Source organism: Nerophis lumbriciformis, linkage group LG38 (genome assembly GCF_033978685.3).
Source record: "Nerophis lumbriciformis linkage group LG38, RoL_Nlum_v2.1, whole genome shotgun sequence".
NCBI lineage: Eukaryota > Metazoa > Chordata > Actinopteri > Syngnathiformes > Syngnathidae > Nerophis > Nerophis lumbriciformis.
In genome coordinates, this window is record NC_084585.2 from 4,329,112 (window position 1) to 4,354,111 (window position 25,000).

Sequence of the window (25,000 nt, forward strand, 5' to 3'; positions counted from 1 at the left end):
TGATACAACACTGATCATACATACATGTTGTTTAAAACTGACTTTGAAACAACGTTGCAAATTGAGGCAACATTGATGTGCAACATTGGATCCACCATGTTGGTTGGGAAATGACCACATAAATCAACCTAACATTGAATAAACGTCGTCAAAAAGCATGTTGTTTCAACGTTAATGTTTGAGTTGCTCAACGTCAGGACCTAAATCAACAAGTTCTCAAAGTTGTTTCAATGTCTTGCGCCTGCTGGGAAGGCTCCAAAAATCAGTACTGTAAGTGTGTACTGTAAGTGTGTACTGTAAGTGTACTTAAAGACAATAAATGATGTCAACTCATTTCTAAGAAGCCATGTTCTTTAATCACATTAAAAAAAAATGACATTTTGTTGGCCAACCCCCACGTGGTGAGGAGCAGGAAGAAAGATGAGATTGTGGCAAGAGTGTGTGTGTGTGTGTGTGTGTGTGTGTGTGTGTGTGTGTGTGTGTGTGTGTGTGCGTGTATGTGTGGCAGAAATAGCTGCTGGGTGAGAAGGACTATATATAGGCCGTGTTGTTAGCATGCAACTATGTCACAGGCACACTCTGGGAGGTTAATGTGTAAGCCACATGGCAAAGTCCACCCTCACAAAAAAAACTCCCATATGGGTAAAATATCACCATGTAGGAGGTAGGCTGATCCGTACTGACAATCACAACACTTTGACATCATAATAAATATGCATAACGTTCATGAAATAGTTACAATAGAGGACGGGATGTACATTTTACACACGCCACACTTTAGGAATAACGTAGAATACAAACAATTAATATCACAGCATATTCCTGTTAATAAAAGCACCAAAACAAACAAGTTATTCTTATGTTGATCTGAAGAAATGTTTTTTTATCAGCCTAATAAAAACACCAATAAATAGGATTCACACACAAACACAGCATTATTATCATTATACTGTAGTTCACATTAAAACAATGGAAAAAACATGCAAGTTACTATGAGATAAATATAGTACAGGCTATTAAAATGTGTTGTAGTCATTTCAAACTGGACAAAGAGGATACCTGAGGAAGAGTTTAAAATGATGACCGATGCATAACTACTTTGAACTGTGCAAATATACGTGGTAGTCATTCTGGATAAGAAAATAAGGTCTCACTGTTACTTTTCTGACCTTCCTTCAATGCACGGTTGCAGCATTATGTTGTGCAGTGGAACCTCCATTTACCAGCGACTCGATTCGCCACCTTTTCGGTCTAAGAGCTTTTAGATCAGGGGTGTCAAACTTGTTTTCATTGAGGGCCACATCACAGAGGGCCACTGAGAAGCTGGGCAGGACAAAAACAAAAAACAAAAACAAAAAAAATGGGGGTTTTCTTTGTGTGCAAAGGAGTTGGCTTTTCCGTTTGAATGTCAGATCAACTATAGTAGCCGATATGAATGTATTGGTTAAACTGATCTCCTAAAGCTTTAGTAAAACTTGAAAATATTCCAATTCTGTCTTGATGGTCCTTATTACTCAGCATATATGTCATCGAAAGAACTTGGGATTGACCAGTAACTTAGATTCCCTGGGAGGAAGAACTGGTCCGACGCAACACTGCCTTATAATAAATGCATATACTCTGATGATTAACTTGTGTGATGACTGTATTATGATGATAGTATATATTTGTACCATGCATTGATTTACGTGGACCCCGACTTAAACAAGTTGAAAAACTTATTGGGGTGTTACCATTTAGTGGTCAATTGTACGGAATATGTACTGTACTGTGCAATCTACTCATAACAGTTTCAATCAATCAATCAATTCAGAGGGCCGCTTTTGTATGAATGAAAATGATGCATGCTTGTAATATAATAATATGTAATGAAACAGGAGATGCTCTGGCTGTCTTTTGTTGTTTGTTGCGCCCTTAAAAGTGTTGATACTATAAATGTTTTGCTGTTTGATTGCAACGTGCATCTTAGTTGTAGTTTTCATCAACACGGTTGGAGGTGTTGAAATCACTAATGCTAATCGGTAGCATGTCAGTAGCAGAGCAATGTATATTAGCATCAAGCTAGCACATTTTTTTGGAAAGGTGGAGCCACACTTTACTAAGATTGAAGCTTTTTTTTCTTAAATCAATTACTTTGTTGGCATTGCCTCAAGCAGGGGGGTCAAACTTGTTTTCATTGAGGGCCACATCACAGAGGGCCACTGAGAAGCTGGGCAGGACAAAAAAATAAAATAAAAATAAAAAGTTTACATTTAAGGTATGTAAATAAACATAAAATATTTATGTGTAAATGACTTATTTCACAACCTATATATCTGTGGCTTATAGTCCGGTAAATAAACTAAATTAATAATAAATATGTTTCTTAACTAAACTGTCAACAAAATTAAAGTGCAAATGAAAATACAGCTTCACCACTTTAGTCATAATTTTTGCGCTTAAGAAATGTATCTACGACATTAGCGCCACACTTCTTTTGTTTGTTTTATATTGTCATTACTGCCACAAGTGGTAGAAAAGTGTATTGCAACTAAGTACTGCTGTGGCCTATGCGGATTACAGCTGAAAAAAAAAAGATATATTACATTCTAGGGGGCCAACACTAGGACCCAGCCCTATGGTTAAGAAACACTGGTATACAGTAAATGCCATCACTTTAGCGTTATAATGAGTTGAATTTTCATGCTCATTTTTTTGCTGTTTTTATCTGCCATACATGGAAAGCCGGTCCGTGAAAATAATGCATACATTAAACCGGTCCCTGGTGGAAAAAAGGTTGGGGACCCCTGATATATACCATCTGGAGTAAATACACACATTATAGTGTCTTCAAAGTGTGCATTTTGTATAAAATAGGGACATTTGTCAAGGCTAGAAACAATGATTCATGTTCACATTGTTTCTAACGGGGAAATCTGCTTCACTATACAACCTTTTTAGTTTGCGAACCATGTTCAAGATAAGTCCGTAAATCGAGGTTCCACAGCACTTGATTCACAGTAAGCGTGTTCCCTTTTGAAAATCAGACTTACACGTTAAAGTACCTTTGCCGTCTCATAGTGCCAGATATGCATGAGTTAATTCAGGATTAATGATTGAGATCTTTTCGAAAACCATTTAACACTTGAGGTGAGATCTGAACTGCAACGAGCCTCGAAGGCGTCCTTTGCCAAAATGAATAAAACCCTGCAAAGTGACAAACCAAGCCTTTCCTTCTAGACCCAAACAAAGTAAGCAATTTCATCCAGGTCTACGGGGTAGTCTGTGAGGTGCAGTGGCTCTTTGATATCAAACCTTTCCCCTTTATAGCTCTTCCAGCGGCCAGCGGGGAGGTAAATATCACGCTCTTGCTTCCCCGGTTCTAAAACAGGCGCGACCATAAGGTCATCTCCAATCAGGAATTGGGAGTCAATTTTATAGGCCGTCTCGTCACCCGTGGCAATCCACCACAAAGGTCGTATGATGGGGTCGCCGGTGTCCAGCACCTCGCCGGCCAGCTCCAGAACTCGTGGCGCCACAATACTCTGATGCAGATCGGTGTATTTGCGAGCTATTTCAACCACCTCGTTGTCATACGCCCACGGTGGGATGGAAAACTGCATGGAGGGCATGAAAGCGGACAACTCCAGCCAGCGTATGTAGAGTTCTCGGTCAGGTAAGGCCCTATTTCCATCTGTGCGGTTCAGATAGGCGTTCCCTCCGATCATGTCTGGTAGAATAAACTGATAACCCAGAATGCTGATGGTGAGCACTGTGGGAATAAGAGATTTGAGCCCCAACTCATAGCCCCACACAGAGTCCCTGTCAATAGGCCTGAAGAAGCAGGATATGTTCTGCGATTGGTAGCCACTACGCAGCTCTGCTCTGTCGTTGTACGGAATAGCCATTTCTGTGTAGCGTCTCGTGAAAAAACTTGGATCCCGGATGGGCGTTCTGGTACTGAACTTCCACGGTAAGTAGTTGGTCTCACCTGCATCAAATTTGAATGAGGATACCCCATATCTGAAGCGGAAGGACCGAAGCTGGGAGGCAAACCAATCTCGAGCTTCGGGGTTTGTGAAATCCACAATCCCACCGATGCCGTTCTTCCAACGTACCAAAGCTGGCAGACGGCCTGTAGGCTCTCGGACAAACAGGCCCCTCTCCACACAAGTATGGAAGTTCTCAGAATCGTAGTTGACAAAAGGGTGGATCCAGAGGGACACAAGAAATCCATCTGATTTGAGCTTTTGAAACATGGAGGAGGCATTGGGGAACTTGTTTGGGTCAAACTCAAATTCTCCATAGCGGGGCGTGTAACGGTCATCTAGTTCCAAGTGGCTACAGTTAAAATTATACTTGCGGATGTTGGCGGCGTACTTCAAAAATTTGTCCTGATCAATGTCAGTCCTATGAAGTGCCCATGTGGACCAAATAGGATGCTGAAACATGGCTTTCGCAGGCACTTTGTTTGGTTTGTTGAAGTACCGACGGACCATGTACTTGTGTATGGATGTCACATCAGAGCCGACGCATACTCGGTAACTAAGTTCAGCGCATGGAGCCTCCCCTGGGTATGGCTTGAAGGGACTGTCATTGTAGCGAGCTTGGAAGTACATCGTCTTCTCTGTGTCATTCCAGCCCAGATGGAACGGCACGGAATTATTAATCTTAATTGCCGTGGCATTGGAGGAAAGCCAATAGCTCTCCAAGATTCCTCCAAACTCATTGCGGTTTGTGTAGATGTCACTCGTAACGAAGGGTTTTGGAGACTGTTGCCCAGAGAGGGAAATGGGCCAGTGTTGGATCGCTGACACCGCACCGCCATACCAGTGGGCAAATTTGTACGTCATGGCATGCTCGACAGAAATGTCCGGGACCAGTTCCTCCCAACGCACACGGTAGCACTGCACCGTGTCCTTGGGCCGCACCGTCTCGATGAAGAAGTTGAGACGTCTGTCAGTGGTCCGTCCACAGCTCAGGAGCTCCCCTTCTTTAGTGCAAGAGTCCAAATCCAAAGTCCCCGATCTGCCAACAGTTAAACATAGATTTCAGTGTTCAGTTTCAAGGTTGCTTTAGCAAAAGCAGAACTCTGAACTTTGCTCACACTAATAACGACTACAATTGAATGGAATTACAAGAACCGAATTACTGGTTGACATACTGCATGTACTACAAGATATGCACCGTATTGAATAGGATCACATCACACGGCCAGGTTGTGATTTGTTGGTTAGTGTGCACCCTCCTGTTGACAATTTCACCCGACTTCTTCCCTTTGTGGCCTAAAAGCTGAAATACACGTGTTTTCAATTTACAGGACCCCCTTCATCCCCCTACAAATTGGGTGACATTACCCCCTCCTGGTGCACCACCCTGATAGATGGCTCAAGGATAGGCCCTTGGGCACGAGCTGACTTATTCTGGTATTGTGGGGAGCACAGATTGTACATTAGAATCCCGACGTCAGCCGTTGGGCTTTGTGCTATGGTTAGACTGGTGACCCCAGTCACCCTAGAGGGTACCAAATTAACACCCCTTGGAACTCCTGTTTCAGCGGCCTCTAACTTCCCGCAGAGGACGCCATGTTTTATCTCGGAGGAGTGTAACGGGCTCCTTTGATTTGATGAGAAACCCTGAGGGTGTTTACTTTGATGCAATTGGACAACCAAGGAGGGTCCCACCACAACATAAATTGTGGTGTGAATCCTGTGCAGGTTTCGAGAACCTTCCTATAATTGGTGCTATTTTCCCTGTGACTGCTACTAAAAATGTAGAACGCATTAACTATGTTTTTTATAATCTGTTGAGACTGACCAACCTGACTCGTGATGCTGTTGAGGGGCTTGCTGAACAACCTGGGTTTGCTATGTCACTGAAGGGGGTCAGGCAAAGTGGTGACTTTCGAGAAATGCTAGTTTACTTCCCTGTATGAGTGACGACATTGACATAGATTCCATCCGTTTATCTACCATGTAACTATGCTTTTAATTTTTTACTAGCTTGCTCAAAGAGGGGCATATTTTAGAAGTGTTGTACTAGTGATAAAGATCTTTTTAGAAGATCTGAAGGGGGAATTGTCGGAGGCAGATATTTACATATATCCGAATTTAAGTTGTACTTCTTCCATTTCTTTGTCATATTTGAAAACAGCTCGTGCTTTCCATTTCTTCTCTTGATGCTCTGTCAGCAAGTATACTGTGTGTGTTAACCTTGAGTTCTTTGGAATGTGTTTTGACTAGCATTTGTTTTGTCTACAGAGATGGGACGAGAGAGAGGGTGGTGGGATCGGGAAGACAGACCATTTTGGGAGGCGCAAGAGAATGTTCTAGGGTTAGACTGGTCTCAATCAATGTATATTGGCAAAGCTTTGAGAATATACAACAAAATACCTATTCTGTCTCTGGTGGTTTTTCAACTCAGCTTTAAGTGTCGGAAAGAACTTGGGAGCGAATTGTGACTTGAATTCCCTGGGAGGAACAACTGGTCCAAAACGCAACAGTCGCCACAAGGCGCCCCGTAAAAGATGGGAAAAAGGTAAAACGCTGGGGAAGGATGAGTAAAAAAATACAATCTAGACTGGGCTCCCAAGGTGGCCCAGTCTGGAGTGGAAAAAAAAACCTCCATAGCAAATCACATATACATATTACAACGTACATCTCCAGATATCTAGCAACAGAGGGGAGGGAGTGGGGGGCTATGGTGGCCGGCCGCAGCTCTCAGGCGCTGCCCATCCGTCCATCACCCCTATGGGATTTGCGTCAATCACATTTCAGTTGATATTATGCCACAATTTGAGACTATATTAAATTCAGGTACTTTGGATGTGTGGTTTATTGACATCATCTACACACGCCATGTACACTAACTCATTGGCTACAATTCTGATACTCAAAACTTAACCCCAAACCGTCACGACATGCTCAAAAGACACTTTTTGAGACCTATCAATATGCATTTTCTCAAGGCGCAGTGGTCAGTGCTCTCGCCTCAGATTGAGAAGGTCCTGGGTTTGAGTCCCGGGTTCGGGGTATTTCTGTGTGGAGTTTGCAAGTTCAGTTTGCATTTCCCCTTGGGTTGTACAGTATAGTACCACGATACTAATGAATCATAGTCGGTACTGTACCGCCTCTAAAAAGTACCGACCCCATGAGGACTTTGAATATGACCAATGTATGATCTGACTTGGTATCGGATCGATACCTAAATGTGTGGTATCATCCAAAACTAATGTCAAGTATCAAAGAAGAGAAGAATAAGTGATTATTACATTTTAACAGAAGTGTAGATAGAACATGTTAAAAGAGAAAATAAGCAGATATTAACAGTAAATGAACAAGTGGATTAATAAAACATTTTTACAGTTTGTCCCTCGTAATGTTGACAAAATAATAGGTAGATAAATGACAATTTGTTACTGCAGACTAATTAGGAGTCTTTGTTTGTTTACTTACTACTAAAAGACAAGTTGTCTAGTAAGTTCACTATTTTATTTAAGGACTAAATTACAATAATAAACATATGTTTCATGTACCCTAAGATTTTTTGTTCAAATAAAGACAATAATAACATACATATATACATACAGCATCGATATGAAACGTTGTTGGTTTTTTAGATAGCTTTAGATCAGGGGTGCTCACACTTTTTCTGCAGGCGAGCTACTTTTCAATTGATCAAGTCGTGGGGATCTACCTCATTCATATATATAATTTATATTTACTTATTTATGAAATATATGTTTTTGTTAACAAGTTAAAGGTGTTTAATGATAATGCAAGCATGTTTAACACATATAGTTAATATTGTTAATACATTAAAGGTGTTTAATGATAATACAAGTATGTTTAATACATATAGTTAATATTGTTAACAAGTTAAAGGTGTTTAAAGATAATGCAAGCATGTTTAACACAAATAGTTAATATTGTTAACAACTTAAAGGTGGTTAAAGATAAAACAAGCATGTTTAACACATATAGTTAATATTGTTAACAACTTAAAGGTGGTTAAAGATAATACAAGCATGTTTAACACATATAGTTAATATTGTTAACAAGTTAAAGGTGTTTAAAGATAATACAAGCATGTTTAACACATAGTTAATATTGTTAACAAGTTAAAGGTGGTTAAAAATAATACAAGCATGTTTAACACAAATAGTTAATATTGTTAACAACTTAAAGGTGGTTAAAGATAATACAAGCATGTTTAACACATATAGTTAATATTGTTAACAAGTTAAAGGTGGTTAAAAATAATACAAGCATGTTTAACACAAATAGTTAATATTGTTAACAACTTAAAGGTGGTTAAAGATAAAACAAGCATGTTTAACACATATAGTTAATATTGTTAACAACTTAAAGGTGGTTAAAGATAATACAAGCATGTTTAACACATATAGTTAATATTGTTAACAAGTTAAAGGTGTTTAAAGATAATGCAAGCATGTTTAACACATATAGTTAATATTGTTAACAAGTTAAAGGTGGTTAAAAATAATACAAGGATGTTTAACACAAATAGTTAATATTGTTAACAACTTAAAGGTGGTTAAAGATAAAACAAGCATGTTTAACACATATAGTTAATATTGTTAACAACTTAAAGGTGGTTAAAGATAATGCAAGCATGTTTAACACATATAGTTAATATTGTTAATACATTAAAGGTGTTTAATGATAATACAAGTATGTTTAATACATATAGTTAATATTGTTAACAAGTTAAAGGTGTTTAAAGATAATGCAAGCATGTTTAACACATATAGTTAATATTGTTAACAAGTTAAAGGTGGTTAAAAATAATACAAACATGTTTAACACAAATAGTTAATATTGTTAACAACTTAAAGGTGGTTAAAGATAAAACAAGCATGTTTAACACACATAGTTAATATTGTTAACAAGTTAAAGGTGGTTAAAAATAATACAAGCATGTTTAACACAAATAGTTAATATTGTTAACAACTTAAAGGTGGTTAAAGATAAAACAAGCATGTTTAACACATATAGTTAATATTGTTAACAACTTAAAGGTGGTTAAAGATAATACAAGCATGTTTAACACATAGTTAATATTGTTAACAACTTAAAGGTGGTTAAAGATAATACAAGCATGTTTAACACAAATAGTTAATATTGTTAACAACTTAAAGGTGGTTAAAGATAATACAAGCATGTTTAACACATATAGATTCCTTTCTTTCATGAAGACAAGAATATAAGTTGGTGTATTACCTGATTCTGATGACTTTTGCATTGATTGGAATCAGACAGTGGTGATGATAACGTCCGCATTTTCGAATGGAGGAGAAAAAGAGTCCTCCTTTCTGTCCAATACCACATGAAAGTGGTTGGTTTTTGGCATCCTATTTGCCCAGCTTCCGTACTCCTTTGTATACACTTTACAAGAAATACATTGTCGCCAAACTCCGCAGCTTGCTAGCTTGTGCACGCCAGCTTTCTGAGACTCTTATTTTGGTAGCGCAGGCAGGATGAAGCAGAGCTTTTATTGTGCAACTGTGCAGTCGGTCTTTGGAGTTTTGACGACAGGTACGGCGCCAGAGTCTGTTGAAATAAAGTGTTTCTCGCCTTCCAGTCGGTAATTTTAATGGGCTGGCAGCAGCCAGCGTCATCTCAGAAGACCCTCGGGTGCCGTGAATGTCAATCAAGGTGACGAAAGTGACGTCATAGTGAAGATTTATGATCGCTCATTTTTAGGACTATTTTTTTAATGCCTGGCTGGTGATCGACTGACACACCCTCCGAGATCGACCGGTAGATCGCGATCGACGTAATGAGCACCCCTGCTTTAGATTGTATCCACACTACTTGCATTGTTAGCCACCACTTGCTAGCAGTGTTGTATTATTCAGAATGCACAGGGAAAAGAAAGATGTGTGTTGTTGTAGGCAAAAAGTAACTAAATAAAGCTACTCACCTAAAGTCCATTCTGAAGACAATCGCCCCTCCCTGGTTGCGGATGATGTAGCCATCTTTGTTTAGGTCCAGCAGCTGAGTCTTCAGCAGTTCGGCTTTCCGCAGCGAGGCGATGTAGTAAGACCACGCCGCCACCGCGGCGATCACCAGGACCAGACCCAGGACTCCTGCGCCGACTATGGGTCGGGTGTCCTTGCTGTGCTTCTGCTTGGGGATCACATCTGTGATGGTGCCTCCCGCTCCCCCTGGTACCACCTGGTACATGACTGGTGCTGGTGCCACTCAACAGACCATGGAACAGTTCTCACGACACTCAACAGACCATGGAACAGTTCTCAAGGGGGGACCCTCCTGGTTGATCTTGGTCTGTCATGAAGAGAGAGATTCCATGTGATTACATCATGTGACACGGGTTTAAGATGGAAACTTAAGACTTAGACTTAGACAAACTTTATTGATCCATAAGGGAAACTGCTCCACACAGTAGCTCAGTCGCAAAGGATGGAAAGGCTAAGGATGGAAAGGATATTGCAGGTATAAAGTAGACTAAAAATGTAAAAATGTAGACTAAAAATGCAGTGATGTTTTCTAATGACCGTAAGTCTTCAACTACAGGTAAAAGCCAGTAAATTAGAATATTTTGAAAAACTTGATTTATTTCAGTAATTGCATTCAAAAGGTGTAACTTGTACATTATATTTATTCATTGCACACAGACTGATGCATTCAAATGTTTATTTCATTTAATTTTGATGATTTGAAGTGGCAACAAATGAAAATCCAAAATTCCGTGTGTCACAAAATTAGAATATTACTTAAGGCTAATACAAAAAAGGGATTTTTAGAAATGTTGGCCAACTGAAAAGTATGAAAATGAAAAATATGAGCATGTACAATACTCAATACTTGGTTGGAGCTCCTTTTGCCTCAATTACTGCGTTAATGCGGCGTGGCATGGAGTCGATGAGTTTCTGGCACTGCTCAGGTGTTATGAGAGCCCAGGTTGCTCTGATAGTGGCCTTCAACTCTTCTGCGTTTTTGGGTCTGGCATTCTGCATCTTCCTTTTCACAATACCCCACAGATTTTCTATGGGGCTAAGGTCAGGGGAGTTGGCGGGCCAATTTAGAACAGAAATACCATGGTCCGTAAACCAGGCACGGGTAGATTTTGCGCTGTGTGCAGGCGCCAAGTCCTGTTGGAACTTGAAATCTCCATCTCCATAGAGCAGGTCAGCAGCAGGAAGCATGAAGTGCTCTAAAACTTGCTGGTAGACGGCTGCGTTGACCCTGGATCTCAGGAAACAGAGTGGACCGACACCAGCAGATGACATGGCACCCCAAACCATCACTGATGGTGGAAACTTTACACTAGACTTCAGGCAACGTGGATCCTGTGCCTCTCCTGTCTTCCTCCAGACTCTGGGACCTCGATTTCCAAAGGAAATGCAAAATTTGCATGGTTGGGTGATGGTTTGGGGTGCCATGTCATCTGCTGGTGTCGGTCCACTCTGTTTCCTGAGATCCAGGGTCAACGCAGCCGTCTACCAGCAAGTTTTAGAGCACTTCATGCTTCCTGCTGCTGACCTGCTCTATGGAGATGGAGATTTCAAGTTCCAACAGGACTTGGCGCCTGCACACAGCGCAAAATCTACCCGTGCCTGGTTTACGGACCATGGTATTTCTGTTCTAAATTGGCCCGCCAACTCCCCTGACCTCAGCCCCATAGAAAATCTGTGGGGTATTGTGAAAAGGAAGATGCAGAATGCCAGACCCAAAAACGCAGAAGAGTTGAAGGCCACTATCAGAGCAACCTGGGCTCTCATAACACCTGAGCAGTGCCAGAAACTCATCGACTCCATGCCACGCCGCATTAACGCAGTAATTGAGGCAAAAGGAGCTCCAACCAAGTATTGAGTATTGTACATGCTCATATTTTTCATTTTCATACTTTTCAGTTGGCCAACATTTCTAAAAATCCCTTTTTTGTATTAGCCTTAAGTAATATTCTAATTTTGTGACACACGGAATTTTGGATTTTCATTTGTTGCCACTTCAAATCATCAAAATTAAATGAAATAAACATTTGAATGCATCAGTCTGTGTGCAATGAATAAATATAATGTACAAGTTACACCTTTTGAATGCAATTACTGAAATAAATCAAGTTTTTCAAAATATTCTACTTTACTGGCTTTTACCTGTATACTAAGTCTTTCAATGCTTGCAATCTGCATGATATACTAGTTATTATGGTAATCTAATTAGTTACTATGGTAATCAAATTAGTTAATATGGTCATCTAATTAGTAAGTATGGTCATCTAATTAGTTACTATGGTAATCTAATTAGTTAATATGGTCATCTAATTAGTTACTATGGTAATCTAATCAGTTACTATGGTAATCTATTTAGTTACTATAGTCATCTAATTAGTTATTATGGTAATCTAAACAGTTACTATGGTAATCTAATTAGTTACAATGGTAATATAATCAGTTACTATGGTAATTGAATTAGTGACTACAGTAATCTAATCAGTTACTATGGTAATCTAATTAGTTACTATGGTAACCATAATTATTTACTACGGTAATCGAATCAGTTACTACGGTAATCTAATTAGTTACTATGGTCATCTAATCAGTTACTATGGTAATCTAATTAGTAAGTATGGTCATCTAATTAGTTACTATGGTAATCTAATTAGTTAATATGGTCATCTAATTAGTTACTATGGTAATCTAATCAGTTACTATGGTAATCTAATTAGTTACTATAGTCATCTAATTAGTTATTATGGTAATCTAAACAGTTACTATGGTAATCTAATTAGTTACTATGGTAATCTAATTAGTTACAATGGTAATATAATCAGTTACTACGGTAATCTGCATCCGGTTACTATGGTAATCTAATTAGTGACTATGGTAATCTAATTAGTGACTATGGTAATCTAATCAGTTACTATGGTAATCTAATTAGTTACTATGGTCATCTAATCAGTTACTATGGTAATCTAATCAGTTACTACGGTACTCGAATCAGTTACTATGGTAATCTAATTAGTTAATATGGTCATCTAATTAGTTACTATGGTAATCTAATCAGTTACTATGGTAATCTAAATAGTTACTATAGTCATCTAATGAGTTATTATGGTAATCTAAACAGTTACTATGGTAATCTAATTAGTTACTATGGTAATCTAATTAGTTACAATGGTAATATAATCAGTTACTATGGTAATTGAATTAGTGACTACAGTAATCTAATCAGTTACTATGGTAATCTAATTAGTTACTATGGTAACCATAATTATTTACTATGGTAATCGAATCAGTTACTACAGTAATCTAATTAGTTACTATGGTCATCTAATCAGTTACTATGGTAATCTAATTAGTAAGTATGGTAATCTAATTAGTTACTATGGTCATCTAATTAGTTACTATGGTAATCTAATCAGTTACTATGGTACTCGAATCAGTTACTACGGTAATCTAATTAGTGACTATGGTAATATAATCAGTTACTATGGTAATCTAATCAGTTACTATGGTAATCTAATTAGTTACTATGGTCATCTAATTAGTTACTATGGTAATCTAATCAGTTACTATGGTAATCTAATTAGTTACTATGGTCATCTAATTAGTTACTATGGTAATCTAATCAGTTACTATGGTACTCGAATCAGTTACTACGGTAATCTAATTTGTGACTATGGTAATATAATCAGTTACTATGGTAATCTAATTCGTTACAATGGTAATCCAATTAGTTACAATTGTAATCTAATCAGCTACAATGGTAATCTAATCAGTTACTACGGTAATCTGCATCCGGTTACTATGGTAATCTAATTAGTGACTATGGTAATCTAATTAGTGACTATGGTAATCTAATCAGTTACTATGGTAATCTAATTAGTTACTATGGTCATCTAATTAGTTACTATGGTAATCTAATCAGTTACTACGGTACTCGAATCAGTTACTACGGTAATCTAATTAGTGACTATGGTAATATAATCAGTTACTATGGTAATCTAATTAGTTACTATGGTAATCCAATTAGTTACAATGGTAATATAATCAGCTACAATGGTAATCTAATCAGTTACTACGGTAAGCTGCATCCGCTTACTATGGTAATCTAATTAGTGACTATGGTAATCTAATTAGTGACTATGGTAATCGAATCAATTACTATGGTAATCGAATTAGTTACTATGGTCATCTAATTAGTTACTATGGTAATCTAATCAGTTACTACGGTACTCGAATCAGTTACTACGGTAATCTAATTAGTGACTATGGTAATATAAATAGTTACTATGGTAATCTAATTAGTTACTATGGTAATCAAATTAGTTACAATGGTAATCTAATTAGCTACAATGGTAATCTAATCAGTTACTACGGTAAACTGCATCAGGTTACTATGGTAATCTAATTAGTGACTATAATAATCTAATTAGTGACTATGGTAATCTAATTAGTGACTATGATAATCTAATTAGTGACTATGTTAATCTAATTAGTGACTATGGTAATCTAATCAGTTACTACGGTAAACTGCATCAGGTTACTATGGTAATCTAATTAGTGACTATGATAATCTAATTAGTGACTACGGTAATCTAATCAGTTACTACGGTAAACTGCATCAGGTTACTATGGTAATCTAATTAGTGACTATGATAATCTAATTAGTGACTATGGTAATCTAATTAGTGACTATGATAATCTAATTAGTGACTATGTTTATCTAATTAGTGACTATGTTAATCTAATTAGTGACTACGGTAATCTAATCAGTTACTACGGTAAACTGCATCAGGTTACTATGGTAATCTAATTAGTGACTATGATAATCTAATTAGTGACTATGGTAATCTAATTAGTGACTATGATAATCTAATTCGTGACTATGTTAATCTAATTAGTGACTATGTTAATCTAATTAGTGACTATGGTAATCTAATCAGTTACTACAGTAAACTGCATCAGGTTACTATGGTAATCTAATTGGTGACTATGATAATCTAATTAGTGACTATGGTAATCTAATTAGTGACTATGATAATCTAATTTGTGACTATGTTAATCTAATTAGTGACTATGTTAATCTAATTAGTGACTATGGTAATATAATCAGTTACTACGGTAAACTGCATCAGGTTACTATGGTAATCTAATTAGTGACTATGATAATCTAATTAGTGACTACGGTAATCTAATCAGTTACTACGGTAAACTGCATCAGGTTACTATGGTAATCTAATTAGTAACTATGATAATCTAATTAGTGACTATGGTAATCTAATTAGTGACTATGATAATCTAATTAGTGACTATGTTAATCTAATTAGTGACTATGGTAATCGATTTAGTTACTACGGTAAACTGCATCAGGTTACTATGGTAATCTAATTAGTGACTATGATAATCTAATTAGTGACTATGGTAATCTAATTAGTGACTATGATAATCTAATTAGTGACTATGTTAATCTAATTAGTGACTATGGTAATCTAATCAGTTACTACGGTAAACTGCATCAGGTTACTATGGTAATCTAATTAGTGACTATGGTAATCTAATTAGTGACTACGGTAATCTAATCAGTTACTATGGTAAACTGCATCAGGTTACTATGGTAATCTAATTAGTGACTATGATAATCTAATTAGTGACTATGGTAATCTAATTAGTGACTACGATAATCTAATTAGTGACTATGTTAATCTAATTAGTGACTATGGTAATCGAATTAGTTATTACGGTAAGCTGCATCCGGTTAGCACTCGGCTTCTAAAACGTATTGCTCATCCTCTTTGTGTTCGGGCTCAAAAATATAGGGTTCTGGGTCGTCATTATTCCAAGGTAATTGTTGTTGGCTCTCACAAAGTCTGCTTGATTAGCATTGTTGTTGATGGGGAAGGGGTCTGGGCGTGGTCACATCTATTTATTTGCAAACTTTGGAAGTGTTTTGGTGTCATAAATCAGATATACAGGATAACTCAGTACTTTAAAACCGAAGTATGTACGGAACCACCGTGAGTCAACGATGTGATTGGTTGGTAATAATAATAATAATAATAGATTTTATTTGTAAAAATCACTTTATATTGAGTAAACAATCTCAAAGTGCTACAGTGTATTAAAAATTAAAACATTAAAAAAAAAAAAAAAATAAATAAATAAAAATAAATAAAAAAATAAAACATTAAAAATGTTTAAAAAAAATTAAAAACATTTGATGAATAAAAAGATAAAGAAATAAATAAAAATAAAAACTAGAACAGCCAAATAGCTATAACTAGTATGCATATATCTAAAAAGAAGGGCTTTTAAGCAGGCATTCACAGTCTGTGGTGCCCTCAGGTGGTCAGGGAGAGCGTTCCACAGACTGGGAGCGGCGGAGCAGAAAGCCCGGTCTCCCATATTTCGTAGCCTGGTAAATATGTTAATTTCTGCAAGCAGCTTCTACAAATCTTCAGTTAGTAAACTTTACGTCAACTTGTGAAGCTTGTTTTGAGGTTTACACAACAAATCTACCGCCAATTACCTCCGGGAGGACGAGGTGGACTTACCCTGCTGCATGTGAAACAAACTTCAGCCAAAGTCATTTGTATGTGCGCGAGCGAAGGCGGAAAAGGGAGGATTTTTTTTTTGGCCTCCCAGCCGTGCCAATCCGAGGAGGCGGAGGAAAGCATACTAAAACTTTCTGCTTGGTCGAGCAAAACAAAGCCCAGCTGGAAATAAACTGACTCCTTCTGGCCAGTTAGAAAAGATGACAAAGGGAGGACCGCACGTCCAAAACATTGATGTGGATTACAATGCACATCTGATAAAAAGGTAAGCCAGTCCAGCTAATTCCCCTTCCTATTAATGACCAATCACATTGACTGATTACTATTAATGACCAATCACATTGACTGAGTCTGTGTTGAGTATGGATTCTCCCTCAGCAACACAGCAGATAAGATAAAGCCAGCATTAATTAACCCGCTAACTCTCCAGCTGCATTGGAAGTGAGGCAGCTTTACTGTAAGGAAGGCAACACAACACTGCTTTGAAATGAAGGCAGATGCAAACATTCTGCTTCGTTTACACCACAACTACAAAAGCCCAAAAGCAGTGAAGACTCTGGCGCCGTACCTGTCGTCAAAACTCCAAAGACCGACTGCACAGTTGCACAATAAAAGCTCTGCTTCATCCTGCCTGCGCTACCAAAATAAGAGTCTCAGAAAGCTGGCGCGCACAAGCTAGCAAGCTACGGAGTTTGCCGACAATGTATTTCTTGTAAAGTGTATACAAAGGAGTACGGAAGCTGGACAAATAAGATGCCAAAAACCAACCACTTTCATGTGGTATTGGACAGAAAGGAGGACTTTTTTTCTCCTCCATTCGAAAATGCGGACGTTTTTAGCACCACTGTCTGATTCCAATCAATGCAAGTCATCACAATCAGGTAATACACCAACTTATATTCTTGTCTTCATGAAAGAAAGGAATCTATATGTGTTAAACATGCCTGTATTATCTTTAAAAACCTTAACTTGTTAACAATATTAACTATATGTGTTAAACATGCTTGCATTATCTTTAAACACCTTTAACTTATTAACAATATTAACTATATGTGTTAAACATGCTTGTATTATCTTTAACCACCTTTAAGTTGTTAACAATATTAACTAAATGTGTTAAGCATGCCTGTATTATCTTTAAACACCTTTAACTTGTTAACAATATTAACTATATGTGTTAAACATGCTTGCATTATCTTTAAACACCTTTAACTTGTTAACAATATTAACTATATGTGTTAAACATACTTGTATTATCATTAAACACCTTTAACTTGTTTACAATATTAACTATATGTGTTAAACATGCTTGCATTATCTTTAAACACCTTTAACTTATTAACAATATTAACTATATGTGTTAAACATGCTTGTATTATCTTTAAACACCTTAACTTGTTAACAATATTAACTATATGTGTTAAACATGCTTGTATTATCATTAAACACCTTTAACTTGTTAACAATATTAACTATATGTGTTAAACATGCTTGCATTATCTTTAAACACCTTTAACTTGTTAACAATATTAACTATATGTGTTAAACATGCTTGTATTATCTTTAAACACCTTTAACTTGTTAACAACATTAACTATATGTGTTAAATATGCTTGTATTATCATTAAACACCTTTAACTTGTTAACAATATTAACTATATGTGTTAAACATGCTTGCATTATCTTTAAACACCTTTAACTTGTTAACAATATTAACTATATGTGTTAAACATGCTTGTATTATCTTTAACCACCTTTAAGTTGTTAACAATATTAACTATGTGTTAAACATGCTTGTTTTTATCTTTAACCACCTTTAAGTTGTTAACAATATTAACTATATGTGTTAAACATGCTTGCATTATCTTTAAACACCTTTAACTTATTAACAATATTAACTATATGTGTTAAACATGCTTGCATTATCATTAAACACCTTTAACTTGTTAACAATATTAACTATATGTGAAGTGCTTCGAGCGACTTGTTCTCCAGCACATCAAGGACCATATCCCTCCAGACTTCGACCCCCACCAGTTCGCATACCGGGCGAACAGGTCCACAGAGGACGCCATCGCTGTTGCTCTCCACTCTGCTCTGAACCACCTGGAGCAGCAGCAGAGCTACGTCTGGATGCTCTCTGTGGACTATACCGTATTTTCCGCACTATAAGGAGCACCTAAAAACCACAATTTTTCTCAAAAGATGACAGTGCGCCTTATAACCCGGTGCGCTTTATTACGATTAATTTTCATAAAGTTTCGATCTCGCAACTTCGGTAAACAGCCGCCATCTTTTTTCCCGGTAGAACAGGAAGTGCTTCTTCTTCTACGCAAGCAACCGCCAAGGTAAGCACCCGCCCCCATAGAACAGGAAGCGCTACCGCCCTCCCCCGGAAGAAAAAGAAGCGCGCGGATATTTCGTTTCATTTCCTTTGTTTGTCTACATCTGTAAAGACCAGACTACAAAATGGCTCCTACTAAACGACACGCTTATAACGCAGAATTTAAACTTAAGGCAATAAGTCATGCCGAAGAACACGGAAATAGAGCAGCAGCAAGAGAATATAACATAAATGAATCAATGGTGCGTAGGTGGAGGAAGCCAGAAGATGACCTGCGCCAGGTAAAGAAGACAAAACAGAGCTTCCGAGGGAACAAAGCACGATGGCAACAGTTGGAGGACGAACTCGAACAGTGGGTTGTTGAGCAGAGAGCAGCAAGCAGAAGTGTCAGCACCATCACTATTCGAATGAAGGCAACAACGCTAGCAAGCGAACTTCACCTGGATGATTTTAAAGGTGGTGCTTCTTGGTGTTTTCGGTTTATGAAAAGACGCAATCTCTCCATCCGCACACGGACCACTGTTTCACAGCAACTGCCTAACGACTTTAAAGAAAAGCTGGCTACTTTCCGTGCATATTGTAAAAAGAAGATAGCGGAAAAAAAGATCCGGCCAGAGAACATTATCAACATGGACGAGGTTCCACTGACTTTTGATATTCCTGTGAACCGCACTGTTGATACAACGGGAGCACGTACGGTGAATATTCGCACCACTGGGAATGAAAAGTCGTCCTTCACTGTGGTTCTAGCTTGCCATGCTAATGGCCAGAAACTTCCTCCCATGGTCATATTCAAAAGGAAGACCTTGCCAAAAGAGACCTTTCCAGCCGGCGTCATCATAAAAGCTAACTCGAAGGGATGGATGGATGAAGAAAAGATGAGCGAGTGGTTAAGGGAAGTTTACGCGAAGCGGCCGGGTGGCTTTTTTCACGCTGCTCCGTCCATGTTGATATATGACTCTATGCGCGCCCACATCACAGATGGTGTCAAAAAACAAGTGAAGCACACAAATACAACACTCGCCGTCATTCCGGGTGGATTAACCAAAGAACTCCAACCGCTGGATATTGGTGTCAACAGGGCATTCAAATCACGACTGCGAACTGCGTGGGAAAAATGGATGACCGAAGGCGAACACACCTTCACTAAGACGGGCAGACAACGCCGGACAACATACGCCAACATCTGCCAGTGGATTATAAATGCCTGGGCAGATATTTCTGTCACAACTGTGGTCCGAGCTTTCCGGAAGGCAGGATTCACAGAACTGCTGCACAACAACAGCGACACTGAATCCGATGATTTCGAAGAGACGGAGCCCGCCATTTTGGAAGCCACGCTAGCGCAACTTTTCAATTCGGACACCGAAGACGAAGAATTCGAAGGATTTACCGGTACGAATGAAGAATAACTTCAGAAAGTGAGCGCTATGTTTATTTTGTGTGTTGTGTGTTGTGACATTAACGTTCGAGCAACATTACCGGTATGTTGCTATTGCTCTACACCATTTTGAATTTTACTATGTTTGTGATTGCACATTTGTACATTTTGGGACAGAGTTGTTAGAACGCTGGTTTTCAATATATTATTAAAGTTTGACTGAACTATCTGACTGTTTTTTTGACATTCACTTTAGCGCAGCGTTTTTTTGACATTCACTTTAGCGCAGCGTAGGCGCGGCTTATAGTCCGGGGCGGCTTATTGGTGGACAAAATTATGAAATATGTAATTCATAGAAGGTGCGGCTAATAATCCGGTGCGCCTTATAGTGCGGAAAATACGGTAGCTCTGCCTTCAATACAATAATCCCGGACAGACTCTGCAATAAACTGGACACTCTTGGCCTCCCCCCTCTCACAAACGCCTGGATAAGGGACTTCCTAACGGACCGACCCCAGAATGTGAGACTTGGCCCGCACCTCTCATCCTCCCGCACGCTGAGCATCGGCTCCCCACAGGGCTGTGTGCTGAGCCCCCTCCTCTACTGCCTTTACACCCATGACTGCAGTCCGGCCCACAGTGACACCCTTACCGTCAAGTTCGCCGACGATACCACAGTGGTCGGGCTCATCTCCAGGGGTGACGAGGCTGCCTACAGAGAGGAGGTCTTGAAGCTGACGGCCTGGTCTTCGGAGAACAACCTCGCTCTCAACACCAGCAAGACCAGAGAGATCATCGTCGACTTCAGGAGGAGCAGCACCGGCCCTGCCCCCCTCTACATCAACGGCGAGGGTGTAGAGAGGGTCCACACCTTCAGGTACCTTGGAGTCCACATCTCTAATGACTTCTCCTGGACAGTCAACACCACATCAATCATCAAGAAGGCTCAGCAGCGGCTACACTTCCTTAGAGTCCTCGGGAAGTACAACCTGAAGCCTGACCTGCTGCTGACCTTCTACCGCTCGTCCATCGAGAGCCTGCTGACCTACTGTATTACGGTATGGTACGGCAGCTGCACTGCAGCAGACAGGGAGAGGCTGCAAAGAGTGGTCAAGACGGCTCAGAAGATCATCGGCCGCCCTCTCCCCTCCCTGACGGACATCTACACCTCCCGCTGCCTCAACAGAGCCAGTGCCATCATCAAGGACATCACCCACCCTGGCTCTGACCTGTTCCACCTGCTGCCCTCTGGGAAGCGCTACAGGTGCATTAAAACCAAAACAAACAGGCTAAAGAACAGCTTCTTCCCCAGGGCCATAACCATCCTGAACGGACTGCCCCATTGTCCCTCATAACTGCCTTCTCTTCGGTGCAATAACCCATTCCACCAACCACCCTGTTTTTGTTTTGTTTTTTCATGTATATATTAATTTCACACCATATTCATTGCACTTCTACATTAACTATTTGTGTTAAACATGCTTGTATTATTTTTAACCACCTTTAACTTGTTAACAATATTAACTATATATATTAAACATACTTGTATTATCATTAAACACCTTTAATGTATTAACAATATTAACTATATGTGTTAAACATGCTTGCATTATCATTGAACACCTTTAACTTGTTAACAAAAACATATATTTCATAAATAAGTAAATATAAATTATATATATGAATGAGGTAGATCCCCACGACTTGATCAATTGAAAAGTAGCTCGCCTGCAGAAAAAGTGTGAGCACCCCTGCATTAAACCATACCCAATTGCATTTACACTCCACAGAGTATGTGAAAACGCCGTTTAAACATCACAAAATGCCACAAATTCAGTCAGACATTTCGTTTTGGGCTATTTCCGTAGACTCCACGTCACGTAGGGACGATTCTGACCATGTTATCAGATCAGTCGTACTGAAATACGCAGAAAATAGACCGAGATGTGCTGTTTATGGTTCACAATCTTTATGTAAGACGTGTATGGATTTTAAGTAGGGATGATGTTCGAAACCGGTTCTCCCGGTTGTTCGATAAGAAAAGAACCGTTCGATAAGAAAATAACCGATTCCATGGATTCGAATCCCTTTTTGAGAACCGGTTCCCGTTATCGAGGCCAGTATGGTAAAGAAAAAGAGTTGGTTCTTTATTCGAATCCCGTCCCACAGGAAATGCCCTGTGGGACATCACAGGAAATGACGTACCTCAGTCATTAGACTGAGCTACGTCATTTCCTGTGATGTCACTAAAGCAGCAAAAATAATGGACCGGAAAAAAACGTCTCAAGGCATGGCTATACACCTATAGTGATCACAGAGACAGGTTGTTTTTGTGTTACTGTATATATTTGTTTTTCTGAAAAATCCCACTTAATATACTTTGGGTAACAACAGTCAATATTTATTTATTTTATTTTTTTAGGGGGGTAACAGTCAATATTTATTTATTTATTTTATTTTTTTCTTATAAAATAAAAGTGAGCTTTTGTTAAACCAAATATTGTGGGGTTTTTTCCATATACAACAACCTATCTGGATTCGATAAGAGAATCGATAAGGAATCGATTTGATAAGAGGATTCGATAATAGGCTTGAACTTGATCATTTCTTATCAAACATCATCCCTAATTTTAAATCATAAATAAATACATGTATATCTTCCGGGCTACATTATACACCCCTGCTACCACCAAACTCCGCCCCCACCCCAACCCTGCTCCCTCACACATCAACCCCCCCCCCCCTCTCTCTCTCTCTCTGTGCGAGGTTGAGGTGGGCGGGGTTTGGTAGCGGGGGTGTATAATGTAGCCCGGAAGCGTTAGGGCTGCATGGGATTCTGGGTATTTGTCCTGTTGTGTTTATGTTGTGTTACGGTGCAGATGTTCTCCCGAAATGTGTTTGTCATTCTTGTCTGGTGTGGGTTCACAATGTGGTGCATTATTAGTAAGAGTGTTAAAGTTTTTTTTTTATACCGCCACCGTCAGTGTAACCTGTGTGGTTGTTGACCAAGTATGCCTTGCTGTCACCTATGTGTGCTTTTAGTGAGGCATTAATATCCAAACTGTGCTCTTTGACACACTGAAGAGTACAAACTCTGCAGCCAAAGTGGAACTTTAAGAAAAACCAACATATCATTGACCTGTAAACAACTCAGGAGCATCACATATTGATGACAAGTACTCTTAGTGCCTCTCACGTTACACAAACAACAAAATGTGTCGTGTCAGCACAAATGGTGTTATCGTTTTTGAGCAGTGTTGAGAAAATGACTTGAAAATAAATTAGTTCTCGTTAGTAGTTAGTTTCCCAAATAAATAATTGAATTAGAGACGGAATAACTCCTTCTTGAATGTAATTAGACGTGATCCCAATATGAAAGGCACAGCAGGTAAAAAGGTATGTAACGCTTAAACCAAAAATGAACGAAAAGGCAAGTCCCGCTAGGGAAAGGCACTGAAGCATAGGGACGGCTATGCAAAACAAAAGTAAAGTTAGAGTGTCCGCCCTGAGATGGGTAGGTCATGAGTTCAAACCCCGGCCGAGTCATACCAAAGACTATAAAAATGGGAGCCATTACCTCCCTGCTTGGCACTCAGCATCAAGGGTTGGAATTGGGGGTTAAATCACCAGAAATGATTCCCGGGCGTGGCCACCGCTGCTGCTCACTGCTCCCCTCACCTCCCCGGGGGTGATCAAGGGTGATGGGACAAATGCAGAGAATAATTTCACCACACTTATAGTGTGTGTGTGACCATCATTGGTACTCTCACTTTAAAACTGAACTGGCTACAAAGTAAACAAAAAACAAAATGCTGGACGACAGCAAAAACTTACAGCGTGTGGAGCAGAGACGGCGTCCACAAAGTAGATCCGTACATGACATGACAATCAACAGTGTCCCCACAAAGAAGGATAGCGTACGCACAATTTACCATGAATTGATTAACGTGAACCGCGACTTAAACAAGTTGAAAAACTTATTGGGGTGTTACCATTTAGTGGTCAATTGTACGGAATATGTACTGTACTGTGCAACCTACTAATAAAAGTTTCAATCAATCAATCAAAACAACTGAAATAGTCTTGATTGCCAAAACAAAGCAGGTGCGGGCAATAGCGCTCAAAGGAAGGTGTGAGGCTGCTACAGGAGAACACCAACAAAACAGGAAAAGTCACCAAAATAACAGCGCAAGACAGGAACTAAAGCACTACACACAGGAAACAACAACAAACTCAAAATAAGGCACGACAACCTGGTGGAGTTTAATTTTTTTAACCTTTTCTGCTGGTGGTGTGCCTCCGTATTTTTTTTGATGCAAAAAATGTGCCTCGGCTCAAAAAAAGTTGAAAAAGACTGTTTTAACGCGTTGGAATCAGAAAGGACGCGCATTACAGACAGTCCACGCGTACCCGGGACGCAGATTTTTTTATTGATTTATTTCTTGCCTTCTTTGCTACAATTTTTTAAATTGTGATTGGCTACAAGTTTTATTAATGACAAATACTGCGAACAACTTTACCGCGAGAGGCTGAAGGGACGCGCATTTCTGGAAGAACATGCAAACTCCACACAGAAAGATCCCAAGCCCGGGATTAAACTCAGGATGACTCAGGACCTTGGGCGGTATAGCTCGGTTGGTAGAGTGGCCGTGCCAGCAACTTGAGGGTTCCAGGTTCGATCCCCGCTTCTGCCATCCTAGTCACTGCCGTTGTGTCCTTGGGCAAGACACTTTACCCACCTGCTCCCAGTGCCA

General features: G+C 39.0%; 1 protein-coding gene across 1 annotated transcript in view; it reads right to left on the bottom strand.

Annotated features, from left to right (window-relative positions):
- Positions 1-309: 309 nt before the first annotated feature.
- The window catches only part of myorg (myogenesis regulating glycosidase), a 29,287-nt gene continuing 4,596 nt past the window's right edge, over positions 310-25,000 (bottom strand). The window contains exons 2-3 of the mRNA XM_061932403.1: positions 9,925-10,289; positions 310-5,007 (exon numbers count right to left, since the gene is read on the bottom strand). Coding sequence (XP_061788387.1) covers positions 3,216-5,007; positions 9,925-10,187 — 2,055 coding nt within the window. The 5' untranslated portion in view covers positions 10,188-10,289 and the 3' untranslated portion in view covers positions 310-3,215. The remainder of the gene's footprint in view (positions 5,008-9,924; positions 10,290-25,000) is intronic.